The sequence below is a fragment of the Xiphophorus hellerii genome, chromosome 9 (assembly GCF_003331165.1).
Source record: "Xiphophorus hellerii strain 12219 chromosome 9, Xiphophorus_hellerii-4.1, whole genome shotgun sequence".
NCBI classification, from domain to species: domain Eukaryota; kingdom Metazoa; phylum Chordata; class Actinopteri; order Cyprinodontiformes; family Poeciliidae; genus Xiphophorus; species Xiphophorus hellerii.
Window position 1 is genome coordinate 8,348,328 of NC_045680.1, and position 15,303 is coordinate 8,363,630.

The following is a 15,303-nucleotide window of genomic DNA, read 5'->3' on the forward strand; positions in this document are numbered from 1 at the left end:
AAAAAAAACAGTCACAGATGGGGATTACATTGTGTAAGGCAACTATGCTGAAACTTTTTCTCAAGAGTTCAGTGTTTAACAATTTTTTTCTCTACCTTTCTAAAAATAAAATCCTCACATCTTCAGCGAGAAAGAGACAACTCTTGGTGACTTTGTTTAATGCAGTTAGAAGTCCTAACACTGCTTTCTTTCTGCCTTCACCTCCTCCCTCCTCAGGAGCGTCTACTAATGAGCCTTCTGCCCAGAAATGTTGCCATGGAGATGAAGGAGGACTTCCTGAAGCCACCAGAGAGAATTTTTCACAAGATCTACATCCAGCGCCATGACAATGTCAGGTATGGGGATGTCATGACAACTCAGGAGGTGTGCACAGGGGGTGTTTTCATTTCAGGAGTGACATTGCAGTTTATCAATCAGAGAGGAAATCAGACCATGCATTTACATAGACTTACTTAACAGTTGTTAAGAAGAGTAGTCATATCTCTTAAATTTGAAGTTTCTGACAGTTCTTCCTGCTTTAGTTTCTGCTTCATCTTCCTGGTTGTCAAACATAATGCCAAAGCTGATTTTTGTGTGCATCTCAATGGAATGTAAGAATCATTGAGCTAAGCAACCACCAGCAGGCAGAAACAGTTAGAGACTAACTGGTAAAGATATAAGCAGATGTTTCCCCTGAGGGGGTTGAGTTCAGAACCAGAGCAAAAAGTTAGAGAATAACAGACTACGTGTTCAGTTACCAAAAAACATCAGCTACAGAGAAAGAAGTTTATGTTTTCCCTCAAAGGAAACAAAACAATTGTCTTTAAAGATTGAAGGAGAGTAATTAAACTGTGGCGGCTTTTAGAAATATGCTTAAACTTCATTATTTCGAAGCATTAGCATGTAGGGCTTGAGTCAGTTAGAATCTGACATTCACTCTTCCTGGGCATGAAAGTTATCATAATTCTGGGATTTTTAACAATTTACTTGAGCTTTTCTATATATTGATTAAATAACATTAAACTGGAACAATAAAAAAACTGAAAAAGTAAAAAAGGTTAATTTAATTAATGGTACATAATTTATGGTTCAATAAGAAACCAGCAAAAATAATACTATTGGTTAAGTTATGTATGTATGTATGTATGTATGTATGTATGTATGTATGTATGGATGGATGGATGGATGGATGGATGGATGGATGGATGGATGGATGGATGGATGGATGGATGGATGGATGGATGGATGGATGGATGGATGGATGGATGGATGGATGGATGGATGGATGGATGGATGGATGGATGGATCAGATTTTCTTATTTCAATTTTATCTTCAAAGATTTTGACAGGAAAATATTCAAAAAAGCTAAATTTGTGCAGTCGACTTTATTTTAACTGCCTGAGAAATGACCAGAGAAAGGAAAAGGAGCATTACCTGAGGCATACAATAAATACTGGTGTTTCCCTGTATTTTTAATTAGCCTTTTTAGTGCTCACTTTACTTCACAGTTGACATAAAGTGTGAGAACCTGACCCGACTCTGAGCTGATTTCATTTCAGTGAGGCGGTAAAGAGAAAAGGAGAGGTGCATTAGTGCTGCTTAGTGTAGGAGTCGAGTGTTAGGTAGCATATCAACAGCACTTCTGTCAAGAGGGAGTCCTCAACTCTTGTCTGTCTGCCTGTATCATTTTAGTTCTGAGTGTACATCTCCTCTGCGATCACAACATGGGAGCGAGCAGCCTCGCCACCACACTGGCACACCGCCAAATGTCCCGTTATTTCTTCCAGCAAGCCAGCTCCTGCTCGCCTCCAGGGCTCTGCTGCAAGCACACGCATCAGAACAGGGATTTAAAAAAAAAAAAGTAGGAAAAATATTTTTTATGTAGCGGTGCGGGGGGTTGCACCCGTGATCAGGGTCCCTTTGATGTTTCTCTGAGAACATTTAATCACACATGCACTTGGCCAACCCTGTTGCTCTCGCCTCACCATCCACACATCAGTATGACCTGTAGCACGGAACCATTCAGTGAAATATTATACAACAGAGCTCTTCAGCTGAGCGACGGTCGTGATCCCAGCTTTGCATACATCAGACTCCAGAGCAACTGCACCAAGCAGCAAAAAGAACTTGGTTGACAAAGTCACGATGCAGGAAGGGGAAAAATGTCTTCTACATAAAAATGCAGCAGTATCTGTAATCTCTGAGGAAAAATTAAAAGAGTTTGGCACCATTTATCTGATGGATTTGAAATCGTGCTTTACTACGATTCTGATGTGTTTGGACGAGAAAGTTTCTAAAAACTATCCTATTAACAACTCTAACAATAGTGGGGCTACAACAATGGATCACAAAAAGCAGAATTTTTATGAATCAATGTAATATAATCAAGAGCACACTCTTCTACAAGGTTTTAACCAAACCTTATTCTTTAGTCTACACATGTGGTGAATACAGTAGACTGTCATATGTGCAACAAAACCAGAACTTGCTTGAAATTATTTATTACAAAGTTCAATAGCACAGAACTATACTATTGAACATTGATATTTTTCAGTGCTTTTTGTTTCTAATAGGTTACTTCATGAAAATGTATACATTGATAGAAAGGTAGTTATCTACAATTATGCAGTTGACACTAATGTCCAAACAGGCATCAGAACCCCAAATTTGCTCCACCACCTGAAATCTGTTCCGCATAAAGAACACAAAGGAAATGTGAAATGCACCCGCTGCAGAGCCGAGCCACCATGTCGACCTTACACGGATGATGCAAAGTACTTTCCTGTATTTTTTTCTGGATGAGGTGTCTCAGAACTCGAGAGTCAATTATCATGATTAAGCTAAATCCCACTCAAGCTTTGATGCATGCTCCACTGAGAGCAGTGAGTTTCCACCGAGTCAATAAGATCCATAACACCTTGTTTTGCTGCCATCTGGGCTGCCTCTGAGCAAATGAATGAGGGGCTAAGTGGTTTTCAACACCTACTTCGTGCACTACTTCAGTTAGCCAGCAGCAGGCAATTCAGCTCCGTAATTGATTTAGTGGCTGGCCTAAAAGACGCCTTCACTTATCAGGGATTGGATTATAGTACTTGCTGTTTGCTTCATTGCTGATCACTGTTAGCCAATTACTCTTGCTTTAAAGTGATCTGTGTGTTTAGCTGCAAGGATGGAAAACACAGCACAGTAGCACAATGCTCTATCCACATTCTCTTTTGACATTTTTGTATTAAAACAGCAAGTACTTTAGTTTGTCTAAAGCAACAAGGGAGGAATAAAATGCAGATTAAAATGTCTTCTTGTTTTTTTCTCCAGCATCCTGTTTGCAGACATTGTGGGATTCACCAGCTTAGCTTCTCAGTGCACTGCTCAGGAACTGGTCAAGTTGCTGAATGAACTCTTTGGGAAGTTTGATGAACTGGCAACGGTAAGTTTCCTTGATTAACATAAATCATCTGGCTTCAAATGACAATGACAACATAAAGAAATTTAAACAAGAGATGGAACAGATGGAGCTAGTCAAGTTTTTGTCAACCTGATGAAAATATATAAATGTTTGATAGGAAAATATCATTTCATAGATCAGTTGAACAATTTCCCTTTTTATTTTTTATTGTTGGAAAAAAATAGCTGACAATTGCAGAATATTCAATGTTTGAGTATATCTTATAGGGTGCTGTGGTTAAAAGTATCAAAACAACCGCTAAAGTTCTATTTAATCTGAATTGTCATGAAGGCATGTGCAATCTTTATTAGTGAATTTTCTGTCATATGATGAGCTCTTATCCCAGAGTGTTTTTTTTTCTTTTGGAATGCTGCAAAGTTAAATGAGTTTAATTGATCCAGAACAAGTTTCTCTAACATTTTACTCAAAAATGGTCGATGTTCTCTTTCCTCTCTTTCACAGAACGACTGCTTTTATATAGACTACAAACAGGAAACTTTTGAAGCTAGTGGCTTGAATGGATTTCACAGTATAAAGATAAAATGGGTTGAGACTGTAATGAAATATTCTTTTCTAATTAGTGAAACACTGAGTCAATCAGAGAAATGCACATTTGTCTTTAGATATTTTATCTTGAAAAATTAGAGGTCAGGCTAGAAAGAGGTCGAGAAGAAAGAGGAAGAAGAAGGAAGAAGAAGTGAAACTTAACACATACAATTCTTCTTTTATATCTTTCCAGTCACGTACACAGTGCCTTCCACCTCTCTCCTGTAGGGAGTTCCTCTCAGTCTTTTCCATCTCTGGTTAATTTCTACCTCTGTCCCTAAATCAAACCCAGTTCAAAGGAGTTTCTGTGGAAAGGAGAAGAAAAACATCTCCTCTGAAACCAGTTCCATAAGAAAATCACCTATTCAGGAATCTTTATTATCAGTTCATTCTTCCCAGTAAATAAGCCAAAGTTTTATTTTCTAAGTCAAGACCATGTACCCAGCATGTTTCAGATCTTTGTCTGTAAAGAAATACTAAAAACAGACATTTTTCCATCATTGAGCTTTGCTTTTGTAATCTGACAAAATGCAATAAGTTGTTAATGTTATTAACACTTTTCATAAACCCTGTATGTTTTTGAAAACTCAGCAACTTTGAAAACTGTTGTGTTCTACTCAACGTACTTGCCAAGTGCATTTTTGGCAACCCAACAGGACTTTCTGTACTCTCTGCTGCTCTGTGGTCTGTTTTAGTAGTTTCTTTTCCAATTAGTTAAGCGAATGTAATACGATATTGGGACATACCATCTGAAATGTGCATAATTCTATCATTACTTTCTAAAGAGCTTTTGATCCTGATTTTGTCAGCTGCCAATAAGAATGTAGTTTAAAACTACCCACACAATCCAAATCCAAACAATTCTTTCTATGTTATTTTATCCTGGTAATTCTGGGGCTGTTGCAAGAGCTGAAGTTTATTTGTACTGTCTGTGCTCGGGGTGCAGATTTTTGCCATGTTATTTGTGCACTTAAGCTGACAATAAATATTGAAAACTTTCTTCTATAACTTTTGTTAAGAAATAATGTCACTGAGCCATCCTGCTCAGCCCACAGTCGTGGAAGCAGCTAGTGAATTTGTGTTTCAGTGAGCTGTTTGTCTCCAAGAAAACTGAATGTATTATTGAGTCCTGGAACTCATTTATTATAGCAAGCCATATACGTATGTATTGATCCAAATTGTGAAAGTAAGGCTGGAGATACTGACTGACACTGAGGAGGAGGAAGAGGAGTTGAAGAAGGTCAAGAAGTGGAGATGAGAAGGCTGATTTTCACAGAGGAGAGATGAGGGCTGAGGAGGAGGATTGTTTAAGTGTGAGGGGGTGAACATGTATGTGTGTGATACGGCCCAACTGAGACTACTGTTAACGTGCGCAGAAGCACACACTGTGCACCAGTAAGCCAATGCAGTGTTGTTCTCCAGGAAAGGAGATTAGGTGAGAGATAGGTTATCTGCCGGCAGACCGCTATAATCATATTAAAACTGCATGAGCTACACACAGCCACACACATTCCGGTTTCGGTCACCTCAGAGGACATTTCATCGACTTACATAAATTACAACCTCACAACATCGCCTTCACTGTTTCCATCTATCCACATATTTTTTTAAAAAGTCGTGTCTTGGTTGTAGCTGCAGGGTGGAGTGTATCCCTGCTGTGATACGGCAGGAGGCGGATAACTCTCTAGACAGGTTGCCAGTCCCTTACAAGCTACTGCTATCCTAAAGCAAGTATTCACATTATTCTTTTATAAATTGATGCGAAACACATTTTTCTGTGGGTTTGCTTCTGTCTTTATCAGGAAATGTATTGCTGTGAGGTCTGTATTAAATCCTATCTTCTGGAACAGTCTAAGAAGATCCTGTGAGTCACTTTTTGACTGGTCAAGATTCTTGTGACTGTGTGGACTATGTGAGCCTATACTGAATAAAATTTCATAAAACCATTATTAAAACTCAAAAAGTGGTATTGAAGAAAAACAATCATGATTTTTGAACTGTAGTAACAAATATAGTCCAGATTTATCAAATAACCTATAAAGCTTTAGTTTTGTGCAAGCTGCTTCATTCTGTGTCTGCCATGTTCATCTTGTTGCTTTGAGCAGTAAAGTCTGTAACGTGCTAAACAGGAGGTCTATTCTGCTACTACTTGTTGAACAGAAGGATATTTTCTCTGTCGTGACGTTCACTTTTTAATAGGAAAACTTCATTAAAAGTCGTGCATCTGAAGTGGCAGTAAAATGAAAGGCCTCCTCCGTTTTTATAAGGACGATTGAACTTGGTTGAGAAAATGCCTACGCTCGAGGAAAATCCCAGCTTTACACTGAGTGATATATAAGAACAAAAACAAGCTTGAAAGCACACATGTTGATATAAACAAAAGTTTTGAATGAAAATGAGTAGTTGAACAAAAAATCTTATCTGACATCCCTCCCTCCCTCCCTCCCTCCCTCCAGTCTCTTGGGCCAGCTCCTTTCGGGGGAATCCCAAGGCGTTCCCAGTTCAGCCGAGAAGAACAGTGTGTACTTTGTTTTCCTCTGGGTCTCCTCCCAGTGGGACATTCTTGAAACACTTTACCAGAGAGGCGTCCAGGAGGCATGCTAACCAGATGTCACCTCAGCTGGCTCCTGTCCATATAATTTACTATATGACCTATCACTGCTTAGCATAGTTATTTATTTTCATTGTGCCGTGCAAATATAATGCTGTTTTTATGCAGTTCTAGACAAATCATAAGAATAAATGCTCACTGATAACTTTCTCCTAACCTCTCCTTCCTCAAGGCCAGAAGATCTCATCAGATGGTTTACTCCTATTTTATAACAACCATGCACATGCACACGGGCAAAGTCACATGATCTGCAGGATAATCCCCGTTGAGTTAGTTCTCCATTGCCGCGATCAGTCAGGGCTTAACGTAGGGAGATTGACTGAAGGGACAGAGAGAGCAAGATATAAGTGATATGTGACTCACTAGGACTGAACTAATGCTCTGAAAACCCACATTATGGACATCTTGTGATGAGGATATATTGCATACATGTGTGCAGCTGCATCCTAATTGAGATTTATACCCTGTCGCGTTAGCCAGAGAGAAATTTGCTTTGAAACCAGCTCTGTCACAGCTGCTAAGCTCGACTGTTGTACGCTACATGACACATTTGTTCCCTGAGGGTTTAAACTAAACTTAACCACCATGGATAAAAACCTAAACAAAACCTTCAACCAGGTGACAGGTGAAGGCAGGCGTGCATCACCCTGGCCTCTAAGTCAGCAGGTTTAAACTCTCAATTTTTTATTTTTTTTGCCCCGGAAAACAAACAATGCTCCTGTTCTCCTGAGACGTATCCTTCTGTCAGTTGACGACTCCTCTCTCGTTTCTTCTCACGCAGATGCACAAATACGCACACACAAACACACTTTTCTGAACCTTGGGCAGGGATAATCATCCACGTTCCGAATTCTCATATCCTCCCACACCAAAATCTTTCTGCTCCCGTGAGCAGAAAACCAGAGCACCCCATCTTCTCTCTTCTCATCTCTGCCTCTCACCCTGCAGTTCTCATGAATCCTCCCTATATCTGTGTGCATGTATGTGTGTTTGTCACTCACAGGCTGCCTGCAGGGGAAGCTTTGTAGGGTTTGCCATCATTATGTCTGATAACTGAGTGAGACAGGGAACCCTGTGCATGAAACCAAATTGAAGTACAGTGTAGTACAGGGTGTTCACATGTAAGAATGCGGCTGTTTGTGTTTTCTTGACTGGTAATGTGCTGCTAAGGTGTGAGTTTATTTTTGTACGTGTCCTGACTTCAACAGCTCTGCGCACAATGTGCTCTGTGACAAATAGAAGGATCTGTCGGGGGAACGTGTGGGCGGGATTCTACTTCAAGAGCATGTCGGAGCAATTAGAGTTGGCCCCAACAACAAACGCATAAATGGTTTCACAACCACCACTTGTGATTTACATGTTCAGGGGTGCAGCTGCACTTCGTAGACTGCCAGTCATGTGTCAGGTGGAAGGAGTTGATGTTCGTTGATGTTGAAGATTTAGCTACAAATGTAGAAGCAGTCACAATTCATTTTAATTTTGTCCAAAGTGGGTTGTTTTTAAGTTGCCTCTTCCTTGTATTCAAATGAACCAAGAGAAGAAATTTTGAAATGTCAATTTTTGATGTGAATCAATGAACTATTAAGTTGTGGTGAAACGAGATCTAATGATATAAAATTTCTGTTCTAGTTCTTTGTTCTTAAAGTTGGAACTGGGACTTATTGAAAAATTTTACAGTTTTAAGATATTTTTTAGAATTCAAAATATATAAGAGAAATGATAATGGCACAGAAAAAATTAAAAAACGGTGGGAAACGAGTGGGAAAAACAATATTTTTTCAGCTGATGTGGTTTAGTTGTCATTGTAATTCTGTTTTCATTTGGTGGTGATGCTTGAATATTAAGTTACATCGAACCTTAGTTGGAAGTTGAAAGGTTTGTGACTATGGCTTCGGCTAAATCTTCACCAATCTAAAATACTGAAAATATTGGCACCATTTTGTGTACTGCCAAAATGGTGCACAATTTTTGACCGTTTTGACAGTACACAAATTCTTTTGTGTACTGCAATTTTTTGACTGAAACTTGACAGTATGCAGTCAAGTTCTGCAAAGTCCTGCTAATTACGTCATTATTTGACTTAAATGTGTTGAAGCACCGTCATCTAAAAGTTGTGAGTGAATTCTTATTTGTAAAAATGGCAATAATTTTGCAATAGCCCAATGTTTGCTACGTAGCAATTTTGCTCATTGACAGCATGTCAATTAAAAACAATAAGTTCTTCATTGGTTATAAAACCACTTCAATTTAAAGGATATTGCATGTTTTAAAATTTGGATAAATCGGTCTCTCCAAAGAACTGAACTGAGTGCTTCATGTTTTTAGTATTCACTTGTACTCTTCTTCATGTCTTTGCAGGAGAATCACTGCAGGCGGATAAAAATATTGGGGGACTGTTACTATTGTGTGTCAGGACTTACACAACCCAAGGCAGACCATGCCCATTGCTGTGTGGAGATGGGATTGGATATGATTGATACAATTGCGTAAGTAACGAATACCCACAGAGAAACCAAATTCATCCCCAACAGGCCTGCGTGGCATCACAGAAGGTGATGCCATGCAGGGAAAGGGTTTGTGATTCATTCTTCTTTGAAGGAAAAGAATGTATTGAACTTTTTACTTTGACTTTTATTTGTTCTAAATAAATTGTTTCAACTGAATCATTTCAGTTCCTTTAATTTCACTCTTTAGATGCTCTTCCAGATTTATCTACCCAACAGAGAAATACAACAAAGTTTATTGAGATTTCTGGAAATTAAAATCTTTTTACTGTACATAAACTCAGATAGAAACCAAGTTTCTATCTGCAAGTGTTTGACAAGTTTCTGAAAACTGAAATATGTTGATGCTATGTTTATCTAAACCTTTTTTAAATAAAGAAAATTATACTGTTTTCAGTGACAAAGCCAACTGTTTGCTGGGTCAGAGTATAAAACTGATTTTGTCAGCAGACATGAAAATAAGAAGAGAAGTTAAAATAAAAATAAGAGTACCATGATTAAAAAGTTTGACTTACCTTTACTGTTACCTTGCTTAGTCTCAGGGAAGAAAAAATAAACAAAACAGTTTATTTGCAATAATTGTTAAATAAAATTAGACTCTGATAATTTTCATTCTATATAATATTATTTAAATCTGACCCCAAATTTCCAAAAAATAACACACGAAATACTTATATTTATTAGAGGAGTTTTGAAAAATATATTTACAAATTATGTAAAATATTATTTTTAAAGAGGATGTCATAGTTGCCATCTTCTGCTCTCTGGTTTATTATTGTCTTTCACAAATGAATACACAGTGTAATTTAATTCAAATACATTATATTTGTACCATTTCTGATCTATATTTGTACCCATGGATTCAAACAAAATATGACAAATGTGGCCACAGACCAAACCAAACTAACTGATTAAAAGTGAAAACATTCATATGTGGTGTTTGGAAACATTTCCCTTTTTAACCTGGGGATCCAGGGATTTCCTTTTCCTCAGCATCGTATACAGCTGACTGGAAGGTCAATCCAGCTGAAGGACAAAGGGGATTGTTTCTGTATGTGACAGATTACCTGAAAGATTTTTGGTCTCTAGTAATTTTAAAGACGATCCAAACTACAGAGAAACCAAAAACACCTTGAAAAAAACGGACACCAGCACACATTTTCTTTCAAAGATGTTGACACAAATAAAAGGCACCTTTACCTTGTTGTCTCATATGAACACTCACCTGACCTGTTTGTCCCCTGCTGCTGTGTCTGAGTGGAGGGATGCAGCTGAAGGAATGCTTTATCTCAGAGGGCAGACTTCTGCTGTACATACTCACCCATCAGCTTGTGTGTTTGTGTGTGGGGGCGTGCGCAGGCGTGTATGTGTGTATGAGAGGGAGAAAGAGAGACATCCCTCCTTCAATCTGGCTGGCACTTTTACTTTTTCAGTCCTTTTGTATAAACACATAAACCCACCATTTGTAAAGAGTTTGCTGCTCTCAAATTTCTTCTTCAGCTCCACGTCATGTAAAAGTGACAGATATCCAGCTGTCGATGAAAAGCTGAAGTTTCCTTAGTACTTTCTAGAAACTCACGCTGAGATGAAGTGACTTTTATTTCCAAATTAAACAGTGGTACAGTCGTTAAGTAAGACTGAACCAACCCACAGTGAAGGAGGGTGGGAGAAAAATTTAGCCATTATTTCTATTATATCTTTTAAGTTTAATTAAAACATTAAAGTAATTCAAGTTACATTTTAGTTTTAAAAAGTGATATTCGAAATTAACAAATACTTTACAAATCTGTGAAGGAGTGCAATAATCATTTCCATTTATCTTGGGTAATTTACAATGTTTTATGTCTTCTAACAGTTCAGTGGTGGAAGCAACCGAAGTGGATCTGAACATGCGTGTTGGGCTGCATACAGGACGGGTTCTGTGTGGTGTGTTAGGCCTGAGGAAGTGGCAGTACGATGTCTGGTCAAACGATGTCACACTGGCAAATGTGATGGAGGCTGGTGGGCTGCCTGGGTCAGTACCGACTGTCAGAACCTGTCAGACTGAAATGAAGCAGCACTCGCAGGGAAAAGAAAGGAAAAAACTGTGTTCAAAATGTGTCAATTACATTTAAGTTGTGTTCCATATAAAGAATTACGGGAAGTCAGAAATGAATAAGATTAGCCAGATGTTGATGTACTTCAAACACTGCTGACTGCAGCTGGATTTTCTAATTAGGAAAACAAAAAGTTGTGTATGAAGAAAAGAATAACTACGCCCTTGCTGCTACAACTCAATTTGAAACGGAAATTAGCAGCCAGGTGCTGATAATCAAATGCACTGGATTAACTGATCATCATCAGTGTAACCAGCTCTACAGGATCAAGCTTTGCTCCAATATACAGTACAGACCAAATGTTTGGACACACCTTTTAATTCAATGAGTTTCCTTTATTTTCATGACTACTGACATTGTAGATTCACACTGAAGGTATCAAAACTATGAATAACACATGTGGAAATATGCACTAAACAAAAAAGTGTAAAACAACTGAAAATATCCCTTATATTCTAGTTTCTTCCAAGTAGCAACCTTTTGCTGTGATTACTGCTTTGCACACACTCTGCATTTTCTTGATGAGCTTCAAGAGGTAGTCACCTGAAATGGTTTTCACTTCATAGGTGTGCCCTGTCAGGTTAATAAGTGGGATTTCTTGCCTTATCAATAGTCATGAAAATAAAGAAAACCCATTTTAATTAGAAGGTGTGTCCAAACTTTTGGTCTGTACTGTATATTTTTTTCTGTTTTTAGCTCTCTCCCAGTTTTCATCAACTCTGAAAAGATTCTCTGCCACTGCAGAGGTAAAGCTGCCCCACAGCATGATGCTGCTGGCACCAAGTCTCATTCTGGGTGGTCAGAATGATGTGGAGATTTTTTTTTTTTTTTTTTCGAACATACATGTCAAACAGATGAATTTTGATTTGAAGTTCTCATCAACTTAATCCCTGACGAGATTATGATGCTGTTTCTTCCCTTATGTTCTCTAAAAATCTCTGAAGCCATAGGTTGATTATTTACTAATTAGGTGTCTTTTGATGATACTGGCAATATGTTTCTGTTTATTCAAGGGATCTTTTTGTTGAGAAATATTGCTAAATAAATTATCAGAATTCAATAGATGCTACCGACTGGTTCAAGGTGGGACAGGCGTTGCCTCATGAACGAGTTCTGAGTCCCTTTTTGTCTTTGGGAAATAATCAAAGAGACTATATTAAATCAACTGGTGTAGCAACATGTCTAAAGATATGAATAAAATGTCTTATTCCTTCTGAAGTCACCTTATTCATAATGTTCTGAAATTATTTAAAGCCTTTGTGGGATTTTTCTCTGAAAATACAGCATCGAGAACCAGAAACAGGGCTGAGCGTTGGTAATAAATTTCAGTTTACAAAAAGCCATGTACAGTAACAAGCAGATTTGCATTGAAAACACTGTGAAACGAGGTCATCTCTTTGGCCCAGTTTGGTCATGTTTTATGTTAAGTAATAAGATTTTACCTCTCCACATAAGATTAAATGAGTCATTAGGAGGAAAATGTTCTTACTGTGAAGAGTTTTTAGCAAACTGAGGGGCTATTAGCCTGCTAAAAATAATGAGGAAGGAAATGATTTAAGATCTCACCAGCTACTTTTAACACTAACTACTTTCATCTTGCTCTCAGTAAGGTGCACATCACAAGGACCACCCTGGAGTGTTTGAACGGAGACTATGAGGTGGAACCAGGCTTTGGCCACGAGAGGCACGCCTTCCTACAGAAGCACCATATCGAGACATTCTTCATCGTGCCTTCGCACAGACGTAAAGTACGGTTCAACACCTCTTTCATGCTTCTTTTTCCCCACAAACAAAAACTTGAGAAGTGCCACAGCTGTCAGTGTCGTACAGTAATAATAATCCTCTCATGCAGAGGGAGAGACAGAGCATGTGCTAAGCTGGCGTACACATGGGTAGTAAAACTGTCTCTCACACACTGCACATGTGCACCATCAGCGTATGCGTGTGTGCGTGCGTATATGCGTGTCATAGTATTTTAAATCCTCAAAAATCCACAAACATGTATACACAATCAAAAGCTTGACATGTTGAGGTTTTGTAGCCTTGGTTTGGTTGTTTTTTTAATATAAACAGCAATTTCATATTGTTTGTGATCTTAAACTTATTTCCTGATTTATAAAATTTGAGTCTTCTGATTCAGAAAAAGAAGATAAAACACACCTTGATTTTTAAATATATACAACTCTGCAAACATCTTTTTGCTTCCAGGCAGAGAGATGACATACCAATAGTTTGTTTGACACCAAATATACAGTACTTATATTAGAATCTGGAAAGATGGGAGTTAAAACAGGTCCAGTTTACTATTATTGCTAACACCACCTGTTGTCTCAACTTTCAGATTTTTCCTGGGATTATCCTGTCAGACATCAAACCAGCCAAGAGGATGAAGTTCAAGACAGTGTGCTACCTGCTGGTGCAGCTCATGCACTGTAGGAAGATGTTTAAGGCCGAGATCCCCTTCTCTAACGTCATGACCTGCGAGGACGACGACAAGGTATGTGATTTGCTCAACAAGACTCGAGATCTGTCCATTTTTCTAGCCCTGCAAAATGGTTGTGGAGTCTCTAATCTACACACAGGCTCAAACATTATGATTAAGATTAATGAATATTTTTACATTATAAGTACTGCATTGCCACATTACATTGGACAGGATGAAACAAGATGTCTTTATTCACATAACTTTAGCTCTGCAGAAATTAATGCTTTTACCAAAGAATATTTGCATGAACTATATGTTTTCTACAAGACTCTCATTCATTTTATTGTGTATTTTTTAAATAGTTTTAGTATTACTAAGTTAAATTAGCAATGATATTATTAAATTAAAATGACTAAAGTGCAAATAAATCAATTTGCAAATAAAATACTTTTCCTTTACCAATTTTGTAATATTTCAATAGTTAAAGCTAATCTACAATGCAGTATAAATTGTTGGCAGTTGTTGGATGAAACTAATAAAGTAACTTATAACCTAATTTACTTTTGAAATCAAGTAATCAGTAAAGTCACCAAGTTACTTTTTAAAGGATTAATCAGTTAACAGTACTTGGATTACTTTTTTAAGGTAACCATGGCAACACTAGTTATGAAGTAGGGCTGCACAGTCTCAAGAAAATATGATATCGGCGAATGTTGCAATAAGGACATGACTGAATGAATAAATTAAAAAAAACTTAATTCTAAGGCACTTTTTGGTTTAGATTTATAAATACTGAGCAGTTTATCAAGGGATTGGGCAAAAAAAAAACATATCATAAGCTTCACAGGAGTGGCCTGCCTACCATAATTACACCAAATGCATCAGTGTTTTATCAGAAAGCAACTAATATCAATATCTGAAGTAGTCCAAATATTACTTGCCTTAGATATGACTAATTTTTCAACAATATAAACAATAAAAGGGAAAAGAGGCAAAAATTCATCCATGAGAGAGTTGCATAGAATGAACACACACATCAGTACCCCCAGACAAAGCAAGTACTGAGATATGATGTAAACAAACAATGTCTTGAATAAACAAATGGCTCACACACTGCAGCACTCAAATCCTGTCTCATTCATAGCATCCAAAGTATAGCACTTATAGGTAATGTTTTAAGCAATTAGAATATGACTAGAGTATGACTTTATACAACAAATGTTGAAGATTTTTGGGAGAATATTTAATGGACTCATGCAAGAAAAGTAGACCTTTATGGGAAGTGTGCATCTTATTATGTGCTTTGCATTTGTTACTGAATGTTTTTGTTACATTTGTTTGCTTTTAGAAAAGTCATTTGGATTCTTAACACAGCAGTAACTCAGTTTGATGGCTTGTTCCTCTGTGGGTCGGTCAGTCTGGGTCTTTGCATCACAACGTTTGGTCATCAGAAGTAGCCCAGTACCTTTAATCCATCCAGCTGTGTGAGCTCGGCCAGATTATTAATACCTCTCGATTCTGATGACATTGCATTATGTCTGCTGGTAATCACACACAGTCTGGTATCATCTCCTCTAATAGCATTACGCACATTGTTACATGATTATCCAAGTAGACAAAATCCTGGCATTGTGACATTGAGGAGTTTAGCATAGAATTGTAACACTGGAATGTGTTGATCTTGAAACAAAACGTT

At 37.8% G+C, this 15,303-nt stretch overlaps 1 protein-coding gene across 1 annotated transcript in view; it reads left to right on the forward strand.

Annotated features, from left to right (window-relative positions):
- The window catches only part of LOC116726292 (adenylate cyclase type 1-like), a 47,249-nt gene that overhangs the window by 12,991 nt on the left and 18,955 nt on the right, over positions 1-15,303 (forward strand). The window contains exons 3-8 of the mRNA XM_032572958.1: positions 217-335; positions 3,296-3,407; positions 8,941-9,068; positions 10,942-11,100; positions 12,789-12,930; positions 13,524-13,679. Coding sequence (XP_032428849.1) covers positions 217-335; positions 3,296-3,407; positions 8,941-9,068; positions 10,942-11,100; positions 12,789-12,930; positions 13,524-13,679 — 816 coding nt within the window. The remainder of the gene's footprint in view (positions 1-216; positions 336-3,295; positions 3,408-8,940; positions 9,069-10,941; positions 11,101-12,788; positions 12,931-13,523; positions 13,680-15,303) is intronic.